At 36.7% G+C, this 20,849-nt stretch overlaps 1 protein-coding gene across 4 annotated transcripts in view; it reads left to right on the forward strand.

Annotated features, from left to right (window-relative positions):
* Crtc (CREB-regulated transcription coactivator) overlaps positions 1-20,849 on the forward strand; it is a 65,826-nt gene that overhangs the window by 24,182 nt on the left and 20,795 nt on the right. For 2 of the 4 annotated variants that reach the window (XM_065222653.1, XM_065222654.1), the window contains exons 2-6: positions 15,588-15,692; positions 19,969-20,083; positions 20,187-20,347; positions 20,419-20,600; positions 20,658-20,811. In XM_065222653.1, the coding sequence (XP_065078725.1) occupies positions 15,588-15,692; positions 19,969-20,083; positions 20,187-20,347; positions 20,419-20,600; positions 20,658-20,811 (717 nt within the window). Of the gene's footprint in view, positions 1-187; positions 913-15,587; positions 15,693-19,968; positions 20,084-20,186; positions 20,348-20,418; positions 20,601-20,657; positions 20,812-20,849 lie in introns of those variants that run through there. The other 2 variants (XM_065222655.1, XM_065222656.1) reach the window with 2 other exon arrangements.

Consider the following 20,849-nt stretch of genomic DNA (forward strand, 5'->3'; position numbering starts at 1 on the left):
GAATGATGTTTATTCAGTTTGGTACCCGTTACCATACAGCCGCCTTGCCTATTCATCAAAGTACGACGGCAAATTCGTTTCCACTAAAATGATGTTTGTTATGCATTTCACTAAAAAAAAGTTTTTTATAGGTGTAATGTACGCTCAGAACCCGATCAGAAGTTTTGTTTGTTCTCTAACATACACTACGCAAACTGAGTTCGTGTGTTCCTCGACATCGACAATCCCAGTGATGATCAATACATTGACCGCGCGGTGTTAGCATTTAGTGTGGAGTGTGTGTTGAATCGAATCGATCTTTCTCACAAGAACTGGAAATAACAAAAAGGTGGAGATCTCGCCGTGAGCAATTTTTGGGTATATGTGTTAAGGTTATTTGTGCAAGACGAATCTACAGGTGTCGAGGAAGGCAAAAAACAACTTGTGGCAATAGTTAGAAGAAGTTCTTTTTTTTTGCTTTCCGCGCTGACCATGTTCCAACTCTTTTTGCTGTGCGTATTCCAACCAGTCGAATTTGTGCTTGCTAACTGTACGCCTCGTGTTTCATTTGAAGCGTTCTATTCGCGGTGTAGATCTTGAAATCGTCCCTCGATTGTGCTGGCAAAAGGTCAAAGGTCGTGTGTTCTTGGGAAGAAAATTGTAGTGCGTTCAATTTTTTGGAATCGGAATTAGTTGTTTTGTTTGCTTACAAATACTTAGTGTATTCGCTTCTAAGTGATTGAGGAGATCAATTTTTGTGACGGAAGATCACAATAAAGTCAATTGCGTTGGAATATTAAAGTGTTGCTTTCTACCATGACGAATCCAAGGAAGTATCGTGATAAAATTAAAATTCAGGAGGAGAAGATGAAGATGCAGCAGTTGGAGTTTGAGCGAACAATGCGAGAGGTGTCCCCCATCGTCTTCCCTCGGGTGAGTGTGATTAGTATGTCGAATGGTTTAATTACATTAGCGTTTAACATCGATTCGACACGCCTGTTTTTGAAGCTTCGCTACGACGGTAATGAATTTTTGCGTTGTAGGATGGGGGAGAGTCGGCAACAATGAGCAACTTTTTTTCTGCTATTTGTTGAGATGTGTAGGCAATAGCGAAAGCAATAGTATACTTTTGATTTATCTCTGTAGGGGTGGTCATAGAGTTGCTTTGATATCTTATGGAATGGTATGATATTAGTTGATTGTGTCTCATTGTTCTGCATAAACTGAGAAGAATGAGTTAAAACCGTATTATTATCCCTGCATGTACCTATAAATAGTTCTTCTGGAAATCATTGCAAAACATAATCCGTGTGCTTAATACTTATACCTAGTCATACCGTCAGCCGGTCAAAAACTTGTTAACCCCTTGGGCGTGTAAGTACATTATCGTCATATGCAATATTGATACGAGAATTAGCATACCGGTCAAGCTAAATGTATCCTTTTAATCAAAACAAGTAAATGTATTGTACATATAAAAAATGCTACCGACATTATATCAGTAATTAATATCAATATCACGCCTAATGGATAATGTACTCTGTAAATTCTTAAATTTTGAAAACAATGATGATGCGACAAGATCAGTTACCAACTGTTGCACACTTAACCAGTCTGCACAAATACCAGGAGAATCCCTCTTGGTGTAAATCCATGATCAAAGTATTAACATTAATATAAATAACAGATGCAACGTAATAAGGCGTTATAAGGAAACTCGTAGCATGAGTGCAAAAAATGTATGGCTATGTCGGTAAACATCCAAATAGTAAATGAATGAGTATTTTTTTTTAATTCCACTACAATATTTACATCTTGATAGATGCCCATTTTGCCTACTACTTGCAGGCTTCATCAGTGTCGAAACTCACTATAGATAAATACATAATTATCAAAATTTAGGTACACTAATTAACGAATTAGCGAAACTACCACTTGCAGATCGACGTATTTTTACATGACTTGTTCACAAAGAAAGTAGGTATGCAAATCAATACAGATAATTCTGTAACTAAAACTAAATAAACCCAAAAGCTTGACAGTCATCATAATATAAAATTAAAAGAAGGGATTATTAGTGGAGTGCTTAATTGAAGCAACAAATATGTGTGAGTATTTCCATTTAATTACACTAGATTATTTTCATCTTGGCAGATGCGCATTTCGTATTACGTATTTAGCAGCCAAACAAAACTTAGTAGCCAAAAATCGAGCAAGACACGTTTAGCGACATTTGAAAGAAGCATTCGGACTGATGAAGAATTATATGTCGAAATGCCATCCATTAGAAATTCAAGTGACGTTTAATTTTAAATGTGCATGGAAATTCGTGTAAAATTACAAAATAATTGTAACTACGTGGATCTGCGATACACACTTAGATTTTTTCGCCGAGCCCGGCAAAAAAAAGTGCCGAAAATCCAACAGCCGAGCGCTCGGCATACATTCCGGTAAACCATTGAAATGCCGTGAGATCGGCAGAACAAAATTTGCTCAGCTGTCAAAATTTGCCGACTTCTCCGCAAAATACTTTACTGCTTTTCGGCAAAAATGTTTGCTGTAGTCCGGTTTTATTTTTTCCAAATCTCGGTTGTTTTTTAAAAAGTTTTTCTGTTATTTTTGTATTTTTGGTATCCAATAAAAAAAAATAATATAATTTAACCATTGTTTCTATTTATTCAATCGTATTTTTGTTTACAATCATATTCTTCTTTGGTAATCAATCACTTAGTTTTACTAATTTTATTTCAAACTTCTTCCAAACTCAAACTAACTAATACGGCAGATTTTTACTCTACAATTTGCTTTCGCAAATAACAATTGATCATACTCCTTCATTTCTAAATAATGAAAAATTTTCTATAAAAAAAAATTAGTATGAAATTTGTTGATTGATTCTACTGGCGCGACTGACGTTTACCCTAGAGAACGCACAAATTTCCCCCCGGTTGTTCCGATTTTACTGACAGCGAACACAGCCGCCTTGAAGAAGACTTCGTCACTCGGCACACAATCCACGGCAAACACGTCGAAACTCTGGCAAAGCTTTCCAAACGCAGAGATCATGTTGCATCCGATAGGTATATTCATACTCTTCCATGCGATGTAACACTGTTCGCCTCTGTCTAACAAGTCACCGCGCACAACCAACGTAGGAGTAATGGGGTGGATGGGAATTGCGTCGTGTACCATAATGACAAATGTAACAAAAAAAATATTATTATAGTTGAAGATGCTAATTTTAAATAACAGACTGTAGTGGTAATTTTTATACGATAGATGGAGTAGATGAAAGCATAGAGTTGATAGTTCCGTTGGAGTACGGCAGTGTGAAGATTGCATATAGATATTAGAATAGCGAGCTAGGACAACTTTTAAGGAAGGTACAAATCGGTTTTTTCATCTCTCTTTACCAAACTCCCCCTTTGGAGAGGGATGGTGAGGGGTGTCTCCCCCCCCCCCGCCACCACTGGCAAAAAGAGATGAAAACCGACCCGCTCAATTACCAACGGTGTGTTTGAAACAGTTCTACCGATTTTTTACCGCACTTCAGTTGTTATTTGAAGAAGGAAGGCATCCAGTCGTAGGTTTGTAAATTGCAACTATTGTTTACCACTACCACGATATGTGCTCCAGTCATCGTCGACTTGACAATCTCGAGAAGACACGGGTGGGGTAGGTGCTGCTACTGTACCTTTCGACCATTGACAGTAATTGATGGGAAAAACATATAGTCAAAGTATTATTATTAGCTTGTTTTAGTAACTTTCTAGCTACTATGGCAGTTATGTGGCATCTACCAGCAAAATATAATAACAATCATATTGTTCTTTTTAATTGACATTTATCTTTTAATAAAATTAAACAACATTCGATAATTCCTTTAAGTTATCCTTTGCTGGTTTCTCATCACGCAAGCGTTTTGATCCTCGTGTCGGATTTTTGTCACGGATGATTGCCAATGCACGCACAAAATCTAAATAAACCAGAACACATACACATACAGTTGATGAACTACTAGCCAAATGTTATACGGTGGCGATGTCCTTGCAAAACTTTCTCCTGCCAATTCTTCCAGTTATCGGTAAAGTCCGCGGTGTTTTTCTTCATTTTCTTGAAGTCGTAATCAATCTAAATTAGAAAAAATGTGGTTAAAATTTCATTTAGAGAGTTCGTACAGGGCATTAAACATTAAATACCATCTCGACGTCAATTGTCGATGCAACAGGAAATTCTTCCAGAAACGAAAAAAACATCCTTATTCACACGATACTGGCAACGGTAGTCAAATGTTGAATCCCATAAATATGCAATCCGAGTTTTATTGTCCTCCGTCGGAACGAAAAATTTCAATTCCTCGATCTGGCAAATAATTAATAAATTTAAATTATTAATAAAACACATCAAGAGCGAATAATTAACATAACCTAAAGACTGGAGCGCGCAAAAATTGGTCGACAAAAAAATCGTTTCTTTCAGTCAAAATTCATATCACAAAAATCTTCTTATTTTTCTTTTGGTTATTTATATTTATATTAATTAATTATTTATATATTTAAAGGAAAAAATGTTCGTTTATTCTGTTTATTTGCCGAATCCGAACTGCCGTGCCTTCCGCTTAACCCCTTCCATTAAATTTTGCACAGTGGTCTCATCGATCTTATTCGCCGCCGAACGCCAGTTAGATTTAAACTACTGCTCGTTTTCCATGGATTTATTAGTTTTTATGAGATTCCGTTTGACCAAGGCCCAATACCGTTCGATAGGGCAGAGTTCTGGGCTGCTGGGAGGGTTGTGGTCTTTGGGTACCACAACCACGTTGTTCGCATCGTACCACTCGATTGCCTTTTTCCCATAGTGGCAGCTCGCCAAGTCCGGCCAGAACAGCACAGGTCTATTATGTATTTTTAGGAATGGTAGCAGCCGCTTTTCCAGGCACGCCTGGACGTAGAACTCTTGATTGATGGTTCCCTTAGTAATGAAAATGCCGCTTTTTAGACCACACGTGCATATGGCCTGCCAGACGAAATATTTTTTCGGGAACTTCGATAGTTCAGCCACCTTCCTTTTTCCTGATGCGCATTGGCGTAGCTAATGGGGGTGCCAGGGGGGCCAGGCCCTCTTCAGAATTATCTAGGCCCCCTCCAGATAAATCGTCTAGCTACGCCAATACTGATGCGGTATAAAACTCCTGTCCCGAAAGCTGCTTGAAACCCGCCTTCATATAAGTTTCGTCGTCCATAACGACACAGTCGAACTTTTTGAGCAGATTCGTATACAGATTTCGGGACCGCTGCTTTGCCGACGTGTTTTGTTTGTAATCTCGGTTCGCCACCTTCACCTTCTTAACCGTCTACAACCCCGGCTCGTTTCTTGGCCCGCTGCACAGTAGTATGGGAGACATTGAGCTTACCAGCGACGTCCCGGATGGAGAGGTTAGGATTCCGCTTATATTTCACCGCCACCTTCTTCGTCGTCGCTGCCACGCTCGAATTACGATTGCCACCGCTTCCAGGCTTCCTAGTGGTCGACAGAGGCTCCCTGAACACTTTTAAAACGTTTGTCACGGTCGATTTGGCCACATCCAGCAATTTTGCCAACTTGTCGTGTGAGAGCGTCGGATTCTCTTGCAGCGCGAGCAAAATTTTGTCACGCTGCTCATCTTGCTTGGACGTCATTTTGAAAACTGGAGAGAAAACGGTGAAAACTCATTATAGCAACCATTTTATATACATTCAACTTCCAAATGCAGCATTTCAGGTTTTTTATGGAAAACGTGGAAACTCAAAATAATCACGAAAACACCCAAATAAAAACTTCAAAACGACCACAAAATGCCAAATTTGATCTAAGAACCTTAAAAAATTACCTCAAAATAATGTTAAACGGCCTAGAATTAGAAACGCAAAAAAAAACCTAAATTGAAGAAAGCAAACATATTGGACAGTAGCTAGAAGCTTCAGCTGGATTTTTCTCTGACTTCAAAATTGGAACCACAAACTAAAATAAAACTGCATCCAATTTTCTGAGCTCTAAAAACTAAATTAACATTTTGAATTTCGAGATCTCGAAAGATTTACATAGCCTCATTAAGACTTAAGAAGTTTTCTTATGTTGGATAAACTTTCAGGATATAAATACATAGGTTCATCTGATGAAAAAATATTGTTAATCTAAATTCTGGAAAGTATTCCTGAGGAATTCCATAAAGATTAGAAAGTCATTCAGAAAAGAAATTTTATGGTTTTGGAAGAAAGCTTTGGGTAAATTCTTTGGATATGTTAAAGGTAGTATATTTGGGTTCTTTAAGGGTATTGAGGTAAATGCATATTCGTAATCTGCATTAAAAATGGAACCCAAACCCAAAATTTCATCAAATTTGGTACAGTGGAACTATTTTAAATAAGTACGATTACATTTGCAAACATCACCTTATTAGCGCCCCTCGGTGTCATTTTGTATGGGAGCGAGCTGTCAGTTTGTCAGAGTGCCAAACAGTAAAGTTATTATTTTGCTTTGAATCTTGATTTAAAAAACGAGATGAAAGTGTGTGGGTTTGAAAAAAATATCGCTGTGCTCAGAAAACAAAGCTCTTTCAGATGATAAAACCGATATATTTTTCAAAATTGAAGAACCCAATTCCAAGGCGATTCTGGAGAATTGGACAATTTATATATTTAATTAATAACAGGAGTCCCAAAACAATGCTAAAAATTTTGTTTAAGGAACTTTGACATAAATTTCAAACGAATTGTGATAATAATGTGAACAGCATCTGAATCTGAAGTTTATTCGACTCCAAAGTAATTCTAGGGAGAATTTAATATTCTCGATAGCGTCAAGGGGAGGTATTTAGCTGTAATTTTGAGTTGAATTTCATGGAAGTTTAAACTCACAACATCTGAGGATAGTGTCTTGGGAATATTGAGTTGATTTTAACATATTTATAAAAAATATTTATAACGGGATTTTGGGAAAATTCTAAAGGAATTTTGAGACAATTATAACAACATTTTATGGAAAACTCGAGAGTAATTTTGAAAAATTTAGAGTGAACTCTGGAAATTATTCTGAGAATGTAACAACAAATGTTCTGATGAGGATTATATGGGCAACCTGAAAAAAAAAATCCAAGGGCATCCCGAAAAGAGTTCCACAAGGATTTTGAGAAGAAATCCAAGTGATAATAGTTGATAATAGTTGCAAAGGAGTTCTAATGTGAATTCTAATTCAGAGGATGAACCATGAGAAAGATTCCAAAAGGCTTCTAAGAAAAATATCTATGAACTTCTGGAAACGTTCCAAGGATACTTTTAAAAAGAGGCTAATTGACATGATTTAACATTTCGATTTCTAACAAGATTTTAAAGAGAATTTCATCCAAATTTAGACAGACTACTTAGGCAATAGTGAGGTGTGTTCCTAGCAATGAACAGAAAATTCTGTTGAAAACTCAAAGTTAATTCTGGGCATAAGTCTATTATGAAATTACAAAACACAATAAGCATCTTTGAAATGTTTGGTCAGCCTGCAGGCATACATTCTAAAGATTGAAAGCATTCTGTGGGTCTCACAAATGAACTTGGCGGGCCGTTGGATGAGCTCCACTGCTGTAAAATCTTTTAAAATTTTTGTATAAAAATGTTGTTGATTCTTTAGCGTCACTTGCAAGTTCTGACGGCTTCTTTGGCAGAACAACTATTAAACAAATGAACATTAATGAAACATTGTTTAATTTTTTTATAAGAGTCATCCTGTGTTACAAACGTTAATGTTAACACAGACTGGTGAATATATATTCCATAAAACGGGCAGCACCCATATTTTTGGATTTAATACAGGCAACACTTGCAAATGTTTACACACAGAATGACTCGGATGTATGGATGCATGCTCGTGATTAATTGATTATTTGATTTACGCGATGTTTTAGATGATGCTTGATGTTCATATTTTTTTCAAAACTATATTGTAGAAAATCATTAATTTTACCTACTGGAATCGTAGAAAATATTCTGATCGATTAATACAAACATATTGAAAATGTAATATGAAATAGCCGAGTTATAATTGTTCAAAACCTGACAATTTTTCGTTACATGTTTATTTTTCGTTCTCGCAAAGTGTAACCCCACAAAGAAAACAAAGAAGTCAAAAAGAAAATAATCAAGTTCGCAATTATTAAAATTTTCGGAAAGCTACAAAGTCAAGAATTGCGTGCTGCTAGAATCGGATGCTTACTGTACTTACATTTGAAGTATTTGCTGTTTGGTTTGCGTGTACAGATTGAACTCATTACAGGCGGTCTAGAGGTGAGCCTCCTCAAGTGTGTTCCGTGTGATGATGATCCTTTGAATTGTTTCCATCTAGTGGTCTGCTGACAGAAGATGGCCTTCGAAGATCAGAATTTACCTACTTATAGCATGAGATAATAATGTTGAGTTTCGTGCCACTTGGGTGGAATGACGCAAATTATGAAAAACAGGTTTTCTTGGGCTCTCCAGCTTATTCCAGTTTATTTTCAAATTCAAAATCGTCACGCATTTCAAGTTTTTTTATGGAATTTCCCTGCCCACGGCTGGTCGTTTTCGTTTGAAATGGTACGGGTAGGAAAGGTGGATGCCGAAGTCTCATCATTATTTTCATACAGTTGTTTTATTCGTTTGTTACTTGCGAAGTTTGGATCGCCTCATGCAATTGATATATTTATTGGTATTCTACATCATACAATGAATTCAATTTGTGTTGCTGTTTTGAAATATTCAGCGGTTAACTATAGATAGTTTAAAGCTTATTAGCCACTCGCCACAAGCTACAGCCTTAAATCGATGTATCTCGTTGTACAAACTGGTAACTTGTAGGTAAATAGATTCAATGAATGAATAATTAGTAGTTCTCTGAACAAGGCTAAGTGCTAAGTGGAAAGCTTGTGTTTTACAGGTGTTCGTAGGCGATTCTGTGTTCATAAGAAAGTCACTGGCAAAATGTTCAACATTAACATCAATACAGCCCACTATGTCGGTGGAAAAGTTCGGCTCCTTTTTCTCGACTTGAAATTTGACCAATTGCACACAGACGGTAATTAGAACTAGCGATGATAAATGCTTAAATTGTTCAATACATATCTGAGCAGATAAGAGTAACATTGAGTTTTACTGATAAAGCTCAGGTTTATAGTTCAGTGTGTTTGTCCTTAGGCGTAAAATTGGCTGATGATTGAGTAGGGACCCCTGCCAGCAAAAAAAATGTTATGCTCATCATCATCAAGTATCTGCTTCCTTGTTTTGTTTGGACTGTGTTCGATTGGACGAACCGAATGAGTTTTTGAATGGCAGTGGGTTGTAAAAAAGGTAATTAATGCCGTGTCGACCACCAGCAACCAAGCCACTACGTCAAACAGTCTACTCACCACAATACAACCACTGGTTGACTGGCTAGCTGGCTATTCTGATAACCGTCTTTGAGAACGCGAAAAAATGATAGGTGTATGTGAGTGATTGCCGCCAGTCCCCTAGATTGTTAACGTTTGTTTTTCCCTATGTAGATGTGTTTGACTCAGTTACGGCTGTAGAGTAGAAAAGCGCGCGAATCAAACTACAACAGAATATGAATTGAAAAGAAAATCGAATCGAGAAGACAAAAAACTTGTTGCTATTTTTGTCGAGTAAACAATACATGTAACTACTAATCGGCGTCAGATTGAACTTGTTGTTGATAAATAATTGTACTGGATGTTTTGATAGTAAGTGCTTGACCGTTCGGCGGCGTTAAATTGATATGCTAATACTTGAGGATATGGCAGTAGATTAGAGCAAGCTAGGGAGTCAGTATTTGGAATACATTTGTGTAATTTTTGCTTTTCGTTGAAACATTATTTATTCGTGCCAATGATCATAGTTTTTTTTCTTCTTTACACTGATATCTCGCGCAACACGAGAAAAGGGCCTATCATTGTTGATCGATTATCTTAATCGATTTTGCCTTTCGCGAATAACCCGACTGCTAATGAATTTTCCATTCAGTGTGTTGTTTCAAATCTAAATGCAGAAAACATTATCTGCGAACTGTGCTGCGAGCTTAGCGAGAAATTCGTTTATGTAGCCGTAGTAAACCAAAGAGAAAGTCGATGAAGAAAATCGATCAACGAGGATAGGCCCTTTTGAAATGCTACGCGAGATATAGAGATTACTTACGGGTCGTGTAAAGTTATTATATAAGTGTATTAACCTCAATATGTATGAAATCCGATCTGTCGAAATGAATTTGACAGCGGTTTGTTATGTATTTTCCTAGGATTTTCACTAACATTTTCTCTCAAAGTGCACTAATCCAGCCAAACGTGATAATATCTATACTGCCCATTTATGAAAAAATCCGCATTAAAAAAAAAATTGGCGATTGCGAAACTTAAAAAATAGTTTGATACTTGGTTTTGGAAAATGCTTCAGTGTGTCGGATTCTGTTAGGATCTAGGGAAATTAGCACTGGTATATAACTGTTTTTTTTTTTTTTTTTTTTTTTTTTGAGAATTCATAATTAGGAAAAACATATATTCTTATCTTAAATTTAGATATATTTAGGTATAAATATATCCATAATTTTACCCTCTTTATTTACCCTCCCCTTGGCTAGTGCACCATGTTGCTGGTGGGCGGGCTTAATATCATGCTTTATTGTTGGAGACGGTAGGCTGCGGCTAATGCTGCGATAAAATGGCGCCATTGGCAGGCGATGGGGATTACTAAGCTTCCCCACTCTGATGAACCACTGCATGAGAGAACCAAAGATCTAATCTAGCAGTGATAGTATCACACTTGTTACTCCGCTGTTTGAGAGCCGCGTTGTACTACGTATAGGCACTGACGTTGGGTGCGATACTGGCGGGGTTTTCCGCAAATCACTCTTATTTTATTAATTTTTACGCAGATAGATTTATTTGGGTTTGCAGGGGAATTATGCTATTGAAATATTTCATAAAGTGTCCAACAGTGCTCCTTCTATTTGCGTGACAAGCTTTCATTGTTGTTTACATTGAAGCATTACTCAGGGAACAATGTTAAACACCATTTTTGTACATGGTATTGTAACTAATCTTATATGTGCTTCATTTTGATTTGGGATAAGTGTTTGAACTATAGCTCGGGATTTCCACTGTGGCGTGCTTCAGTTGTGACATACCCATACGTATTTTTGTGGTGCGACATAGTGGAGGCGTGTGAGCATAGTTGGAGCATATACACTATGGGGCTTATTACGGATGTCATTTCACGGTGAAAACTTGTCACTTGTCGTCACGGTGAAGTGATTCCCATTTGATTAGTACGGCAATCACGGCTCTTATTCTGAGTATCACTTCCTTATCACCGTGTAGTGACACCCGTAATAAGGCCCTATATAATTTAAAAATCAGCAAGGAAACTAACTGCAAAGTGAAGCATTTTAGTCACTTGAAGGTGTCACTTAGGTCGAACTAGGTCAAAGTCAAAAGTACTTGAAACACGTTTAATTTTAGATTACAAGCACAAGCAGCTACGTAATAAAGCATGGGTTATGATTGATTAGGTGAATTAGAGATTTCAATTTATTAAATTAGACTATTGAGATATCATAATCATCAAAAGAACTTAAATCAGAAAATTCATAAAGTCTAATAACATAAAGTAGATTAACAAAATAATTAGGATGCGGGGGTCCGCTTAGGGATGCAACGAACAACTTTAAATTGTAGAATAAATCTTCCTATTTAGTCTTGAACTTCAATAAGAAAACTCAAGCAGACCAATAGCATTAAACAGATTAACAAGGAGAGGAATTGTTTAGGAAATAAGTAAAATAATACAATTAATAACTTTTAATCTTTTGTAGGTACATATTGTTTTCCCGCGAGTTTATTGTACTGTATGTACTCGATTACTATATTATTCTCTCAATACGCGAAATCTCTGATATATGCGGTTAAAGCATTTGAGTTAACTTATTTCTTTTTGTTCAAGTACTTACGTTTGTAAACAGCAGTCAATGTTAATCTATGAACTAAACCCTTCGTGACTGTAAAATCGATCTTCCTTATGTGGTATTGATGAATGTTTAACTTTTCGCGGCTGTCGGATTCAACGCGCCATCGTCTACGGAGCTTACGCAGAAGTGATTTTTTGAGCTTATGTAGTTTAGAATTTGTTCTGTACGGTTGCGAAATTTTAAAATGATTGATAAGCGTGGAAAAATAATTAATTTGAAACAAAGCTCAATAGTAAAATAAGTAACCCTTTAAGTGATAATAAGCTGTTTTTTTTCGGAATTCGTGTGGTTTTCGTAACTTACATAGTTTAGATATTTCGTTCGAAACGGATTTACTTATTCAATCGGATTACTACGCGGATGTATCTACGCGCACACGTCACAGCACTTTTTCCATAACTATCTTGAAACAATACACACGGAATCCAGTGTTCAAGCTGCCAACGTAGGCTAGTCCTTCTGCTGTATTGTCAAAGATAGAAGCAAAATTTATTCAAATGGGAAAACTAAGCTGTCACGCAGCTCCAGCTTGATACCCAATAACAAAAAAAAATACCCTCTTTATTTGAAATATTTGCATGCTTCAAAATGTGGCATAGATGCACGCTTTTTTTTTCATGAAAGCAATGCTTGTCAGTGGGAGGTGAATAGTACATACAATTGGGTTGGTCAAGTTTGTAAGGCTGATTACAATCCAGGGTTCCTATCGGCTCTTTCGAAGTGTATCAGCAATCAAGGAGATTAAGGTGAATCGCTGTGGAAGATTTATTTCTGATTTATCTTATTTACACCTCGCAATTTCAAGAACAAAAAAAAAACCGGCTCTCACGAAACATACAACAAGGAAACTGCTGTGCAGCAAACTGGGAGTTTCAACTGTATGAGCTGTATCGCAACAGTGTCGTAGATTTTTCCTCAAGAAAAATTGAAGTGCTAGGGCATATTAGCCATCATGTCGGCCATTTTTGAACCCTTCAATGAATCACCTTAATAAAAGTACAACCTAATTGGTTGGTGGGCTAACAGTAACTAACTCAAGACCAACAATTGAAATGGCCTTAACTCCATTTGTTAAACAAACCTTGTAAGGCCATTTTCTCGCGAACTTTCTATCCGCGTATCCTTCAAGGTTACCTCTTCCTCCCAGTCGCAGCTTTAGCTCAGCAGTACCCTTCAAATACCGCAGTACTGGTTTCGCTTTCGTCCAGTCACGTTCGGTTGGTTCGCTGACTTTGCGCCTAAGGATGACCACCGTGATCGCAAGATCGGGCCGTGTGCAAACAGCAACGTAGAGCAACGTTCCCACAAGGCTTTGGTATTTGTCGATGGTCAACATTCCCACCTCCTTTTGATCTATGGTGATGCACCCGGGGTCCATCGGAATTGGTGACGATTTTGCTTTCCACCCTTCGTTACCAGCTTGCGCACCGAGATCAGATTCGACTCCAGATTCGGTACAAACAGGATACCTATCTGGCCAAGTAACATAGCAAGCTTTAAAGAGGTTTTATAGCACTCTACAAGCCTAAATCATGGTCTACATAACCGTCATAAAATCAAGATTGTTATTTGGGTGAAAACGTAATTGTTCGTTTGTTACCTTCAAGATCGCACCAAGCCACTTCGCACTTTGATTTCCTTTTCGCAACTGTCATCGTTCCGTCGGATAACGTGACTTTTTAACGGTTTCAACCAGCGGTCGGGATTATCTGAGGCATAAAATCTCTGATCACGCCTTCCTTCGGACGGGAGGTAAAGCAATCCTCCATTGCGTTCACGTGTTTCTCCATGCCTTCGCCTTCGCTGTAACGTTTCACAATCAGGCTTCGTAAGTACGATGCCATTGACGTCAGTCGTGGTTTCTCGAAGTGGTTCTTCAGCTTGTCCCATGCTTCACGATTCGTGACCCGTGACATGCTGATTGCTATCCATCAAAATATCGATTGTCGTTCTTGTACGTTGGTCCCCAGAATTCCAGGTTTCGATATTAGTAGTATGTCTCGGGTCAAGTTCCGTCGCATTTCGTGCTTCTGCTTTCGCTCCGGTGACATGCTTCTAAAGGTCCTCACGAATCAACTGCAGCTTGGTACTGAACTTCCAGCTGCTGTAATTCGATCCATTTAACTTCGGAACTTGAATTTTCTCCATTTTATTGCCCTCAGAAATGTTTTCATCCATTGGTTGATTGGTTACTCGGCAACCCAGGGCCTCTAGTAGATTACTAAAAGTGCAACCTGCTTGGTTAGTAACTAAAAATATATTTCTTTATACGTGAAGAATTTCCACATTACTCAATATTGTTCATACCTGACAGTTAAATAGGGCAAACTATGCAAAACAACTTGGTCAAAGACCACAAATCGATTCGAATTTTGTTCCAAAAGTTATGAGCAGAGCAGGATGTTGTAAAGTTGGCTCACCCTAATCTACATACATGCATACATTTCAGGAATCTCGAATTCTAATTTATCTTAAATCTTTCGTATATTTCACTTTGAAACTTAAACTTCATTGTATGTCCACAATGTAAATCCACAATTTTAACACTTTTAGACCTTTACATCTTTTAGGCTCTTAAATGATATTTGCATTGCCAAACTAAATTGACTCAACAAATCATTTGACATAGATGTTTGAATGTATATAATTATCCATTATATATGTAAGTTCGTCATCTTAAGTCTGTTATTGGTTACTATTGTTTGTTCCACTATACCAGTGGTTCTCATGCCCTTTTTTTCGATAGCTGTATTTTTGTTCGATGGTCATATTTTAAGTTGAATTTTGCGTATTTCTAAGTCATTTTGGCCATACATTCGTAATGCAAAAAGAAATGCAGGCTGAGGTTGTTGCATCATAGAGGTCCAAGCACTGTTCCCATCACTGCATTATACCAAATATTTAGTTTCAAATCAGAGACAGGTTTGTCGTAGTAAGTGCACCATAGCGCACGATCTGAAACACTAGGTTGAAGCAGGCGTTAATTTCCAGTTGAAATGTAATAGACAAGAAGTAAAAGAAGAAGATTATCTATAGAAGTTAGCTCTTGGTAACTTGAATAAAAGTTGTTACTTATTTGAAGTAATTATTTGGCAGCTATTATTTACCTTCGCTCTCACTGTCACTAAACGTTTCATCATTTTACCGACTGAGTCCTATGTATATTTCTAGTATCGTTATAACTCTTCCAGAGTTGCTTAGTCATCTCATATCCCGGTGGTAATTAAACCTGTTGAATTGTCTTGATGGCTCATTACCTGCTTTGAATATTAATTATTACATACTTAACTTACCATCTACGATAACGCAATATCTTCAATTCTCAGCGGAAGAGACAAATACAGATAACTATAGTACGAACGTGGCTCAGAAATATGCGCTATTATTAATTGATCAGCATTTAAATTCATAACATTTGAATAATAAATGGATATTTGGTACGAAAATTCGCTCTTTCTTTGTTTCTTTCTGATTTGTTCATCGTATGGTACATACTGACATTCCATTTCAATCATATCGTCATTTCCGTTTCGTTTCAAACTGTTTTTATCTTCAAATGCTTCATTCGATCGTCGTCATGGTGTTTCCAGGTTTCGAGGAGTGTCAATCTCACCCCCACGCTAGGAGCACTGGGCACTTTTCGAGGCGGCTCGTTGCCCAATGTCAACAACGATAACGATACATTTCAGGAAAAGGTTCGCCTTAGTTGGCGTTTATTTTTCAGTGTTTTGTCTTTGGTTCTATTATATAGTTGAAAGTATTGCGCATTTTGCACCACATTAGACTCTTGTGTAAAAATAATTGCACAGTAATATGTTCGCACATTCAAGAAAATTTAAAAATAGATTAATTTGAAATGTAGCAGCTTCAGAACAGTATTGGTACACTACAAAATTTCAACTTTAAATTTTAGGACCAGTGCGAAAATATTACTGTGCACTTATTTTCAGCGTAGCAGTCTAATGTGATGTGAAATTTGCAACTATAGGAAATTTTAATTAGGTTGATATTTGTTGTTATTGTTGTTGTTGTGTGTTAATATAGTTATAAGTAGGGCTAATGATACTACGTTTAGGTAGCATCAGAATCCTATGTCAAATATTTTGAAGAAAATTGAACTTTTCACTGTAACATTTGGACCATCATAGTTATCAATTCTAATAGTTGTACATATGCAATTTGGAGACTAGTATATTTTCAAGGAACTAGGGTGCCGCATCAATTCGGCATTCTTGACTTTGCTTCGACATACCCCCAAATCAGTCTTCCTACAGTCGCCTTGTATTTGTTTGACAGCAGTCGCAATTTAGCTCGTGATTAATGAATTTGATGCATGAATGTTGGATGTAGCTGTTTGTGTTCATTATTATTGACGCATATGATGGAAATGGGTCCCATATACCTAAGTAGTGCTACACCCTATATGTATCACCACTGTTTACTCACCATATTTACCGTTGTACTGAATGCCGTTAAAATGGAATTCGAATTATTGTTGAACTATTTATTATTACAGTTTCAGTTCCTATAGAATAACTAGAATAAGTATCGCTGAAACCAAGCATCTCAAGTAGAGGTTCTCTAAACACTTGTTTTGTTTTGAAACGAGAAAAATCGACAATGGTTGAATGGTTGGACTTCCTCTGGCTACTACGGGATGATTTAAATCACTATACATATATCTAGAGTCTAGACATTCTCAAGTAAAGCCTCAACGCTTTTTTATAGTCACTTTAACGGTCTTGGGTCATTCGTGACTTGTCTGGGGGTGAGATTTGAACTCGTGACTTTGGCGTGAGAGGTATGGATGTCGCCCCCCTATGCTTTTTTTTCTTGGTTTGTTTTTCGTCGATCTTGTTTTCCGTACAAGGCTATAGACGCCAGGGAGGCAGCTCCGACACCTGGAACCTACCTATCGACCCATCACATCAACTCATGGACCGGGGACGAACGGCTTTACTTCCTTGAAGGCTTTATACCTCAGAAAATCTCGGTGGCGCCGACTGGCGTTTTGGGGTGCGAGGCAATAACGCTTACTACTACACCACAGGCGCCGCTATAAAGCCTCAATGCTTACATGCCATTTAAAAAAATAACAGTTAGGGCTCCAAAGGGATGCTCAGAATTTTTAAAATTACGAATTGATTTGTAAAAACTCCTATTTTATTAGAAAGCTGTTTTCTAATTGCGTTAAAAAACATATTATTTTTGGTAAAACACCAACTTTATTTTCACAAACGATTTCAAGATATGGCAATCAGTTTTAAGAGATCAGTTTTACAATCAAAACCATTATATGTTGAAGTTTAACATTTAATTAAATCTAAGATTTCATAAAATATCAAAACCTTAAAGTTTTGAACTTCAAGTCCAAGTTGTAGAAACTTTTCAAAGTCCAAAAATCCAAGAATTAAATCTCAGCCATTTGAATAATTTCATGTTCAAAACCTATAAATTTCAAAGTTCGTCATTTCAAATATTTTTTGTTGTTTTGGAACTTGAAAACATCTCACGTAACCTAATTTTCTTTCTAATTCCACCCTTCATGTCCCGAATATTATATTTGAAATAAACCACCCTGAACATTAATGATTTTTTTTTTCTAAATCCAGGATCATATAATTTTCTAAGCAACAAAAAACCTTAAAAAATGTAAGCAGCAGAATTTCCATTTCTTTCCCAAACCTTAAATCCACCTTTTTTGTGTCCAGGATTTCGAAATTTAAATGTAAAAATTTTATTCTCTTATAATTTCCTCTATAATACATATTCTCGAAAATTTTCTACGGAACACTCTCTGAATTCACTCTCTTCATATTATTAATAATTCTAGCAATTCCCTGAAAAATACTCTTGAAAAAAAATCACTTAGAGTTTTCCTCAGCATGCACTTAGTATTCTCCTGAAATTCCCATGGAATTATCATACGAATTTATTTTTACTTCAGCTCAGAATTCTCATAAATTATTTGAAATGCTCCTCATGATTACCTTGGAACTCCCGTTTTTTAATGTTATCACTGGAATATCCTTGGAATACTCCTCAGAATTCATTCGGAATTTTCCCTCAAATTTTTTTCAGGATATCCTCGGAATTCAGTATTCGATTTCCTTAAAATTTTCCTTAAAATTCGTTTGGAAAACTTCTAAGAATAATTATTGTACTTAAAAATTAAAACCTCAAATTAAATTTATTGAATGGTAATTCGTTATATGTATATCAAGTAAATTTGCGTTTAAAATGAAAATGTATAAATGTCTTGAATTAATGTTTCAGAAAGCTTGGCTGGTTCTAATCAATAAGTCGCAGCTACGAAGCAAGTCCATGCTGAGTTAGATTCCCGTTCGGTCCTTAGGCGATGGTAGAGAATGTACTCAATAAAAATGTGGAAGTGCTTCAAAGAACACTAAGTTGAGAGCAAAAAACTAATATGCTATAAGCAATAAACTTGAAATGCCATGTAATATTAATACAAATGGTATTTTTAAGCAACGATTTTTCTTTTGTAATTTTCGCGGATGAGTATTTGAAGCCGCGGATTTGTATTGAAAAATCGCGGATTTTTCGGATCAAATTTTGAAAATCTTTTAACAGTCCTGGAACTACAATTACAGCTCTCGTATAGAATAGCTACAGAGGATGGTTGTCAAACTTTTTTTTCGAATGCGACACACATTTAGGAATGTTATAAGTTCGCAACCGACCAATATTAAATGCAGGTGATCTATGGCCAAAATGATCTTAAAAGTACAAAATGGCTTTAAAAGTCATGGCATGTTGATTACTTGAAACGCCAAAACATAACTGTCTTTTGAACAGTTATTCAGTGTTTTTTTTCATAAATTGACAAATATGTATCTTTACGAAGTTATCTCTAACGGATTATTTTGTATGGATAGCTGTCATAATTACTTATTAATAATTATTGTAGCAATGCAAAAACTATTTTTGTTCGCCACGAAGGTGATGATGGATTTTTAGTATTTGATTTAATAGTAGTAGATTAAAAAAAAAAATAATCTTCAATGGTTTGAGCCTCGCGTGCGTATTACGGATATGGGGGACTGCATTTAAAATTTGATTAAAAAAAATATGCATTTTTGAAGCTTATTTGGAAGATGTCTTGAATTAGTAGTGAGTTTTCTGGCAAATGTCGGGGGTTCGTGAACATTCTTTACATTGCTGAAAATTATGATAGCATCAGATTGCGGGCTGCTAGTGTATTAGAATGCTTTGTTGATTGTTCATTAACTATTGGCCGCTTGTAATACTTATGAATATTTGAACAATGTTTCCGCCTACCGCACAAAGTTTAGAGCTCCGAAGGAATTTGACAGGGAAGATGGCATCCTCAAAACAGAGGTTTGCGTGTTAGCTCATGGCTTTATTCTATGTGGTACTATACTTTTGCGCAAGTGCAGCGCAACGGCATGTGTCCCTTCAATTCTGGCAGGGTTTTCAGCCTACTGGATATGTTGTCTTCGCTTCAACTTGAAACAACCTCTCAAATGATAATTTTGTGTTTACACACTAAAATTTTCACGCCGAGTTTCCAACAGCCGAGCAGTTCTGCAATTTATTTATTTATTTTGCCAAGACTCAGCCAACAAATAACATTTTGCAGAGATATCAGCAAAAGTAAATGCCGAGGTAATTGGCTGTTGGAGATTTTACCGAGCTAGATTAAGTGTGTATGTATTACGTTAGATAAAACCAACAATTTTACGGATCATTCGGCAATTGATATCCATGTTTTATAGTTTGCACATAAGAAACTATCTAGGAAGCAAGGAAATGTGTATGTCGAACCACATGTATGAAATTTTTGTTTTTATGATTTTTATTATTTGTGAGCATGTTAATGTTGATTCAGACGTGTAAATATACTGTATATTTTGTTCTGTTTGTAATATGTATGGAAGTCTACCAAATCATCATATTACTAATGTTCTCAATAATTTCCCCAAACAGGGTGATGACAGTACCACACTCACAGAGCTGAAGTCCTACACCCAGTTGGAAAATGTCAAAATCAAAAAGGAAACACCCAAAGCTGGTACACTGAACCACAGCAGAGAATCGCGAGGTATTTTAAGTTCATATTACTAATAAATGTTTATGTATTAAAGTATGTTTTCAACGCATCGCATATGTTTCACAAAGAATTAAGCTAACTATTTTTTTTCCAGGGCGAACACCCGGTCCAATGAGAAATCGACAGTCCAGTCGGAACCATGACACATCGCCATACGGTAACAACTCGGTGCATCTGATTCCTCCAATGGAAAATAATTGGCATCGGTCCATCTCAGATTCGGCCATACATCAGACTCTATGTCAGCAAATTCAGGTAGATATTTGAATTGATACCTATTTCAGCATGTTTCCATGTATAAATCATTTTCCACTTCGAAATTCCAGCAAGAGCCTCACCTGAACACACACTCACCTTTAACGTTAAGTCCAACAGTTCAAAGAAAGATTTCAAATGCTCAAAATATCTCCAAAGTTCATCATCATATATCATCAAACCATCTCGACAACTCAATCCATGATATACGGTCTCGATCGTCGACCGGTCTTACGAGGTTACCAGGAATTAAGTATGTTCATACAATATTAGTTCCTAAAAGTCGATACTCATGACTCTCGTATTTCAGCATTTATCCCTCTCAAAATCACACAGATAGCATTCAAATTCCCATACCAAGTAATACGGGTTCACTGCCGGATTTGACGTCAGTTGGGTATCCTATGTACCCGTCACCGTTAGATCAGGAGTATGACCATAATGCGCAAAGTAGTAGTTATCCAGTAAGTAATCACGCCATTAAGTTACGTATTAGTTTCTA

This window comes from Ochlerotatus camptorhynchus, unplaced genomic scaffold (assembly GCF_037179485.1).
Source record: "Ochlerotatus camptorhynchus isolate MF236.1 unplaced genomic scaffold, CSIRO-AGI_Acam_v1.1 ptg000176l, whole genome shotgun sequence".
Lineage (NCBI taxonomy): Eukaryota > Metazoa > Arthropoda > Insecta > Diptera > Culicidae > Ochlerotatus > Ochlerotatus camptorhynchus.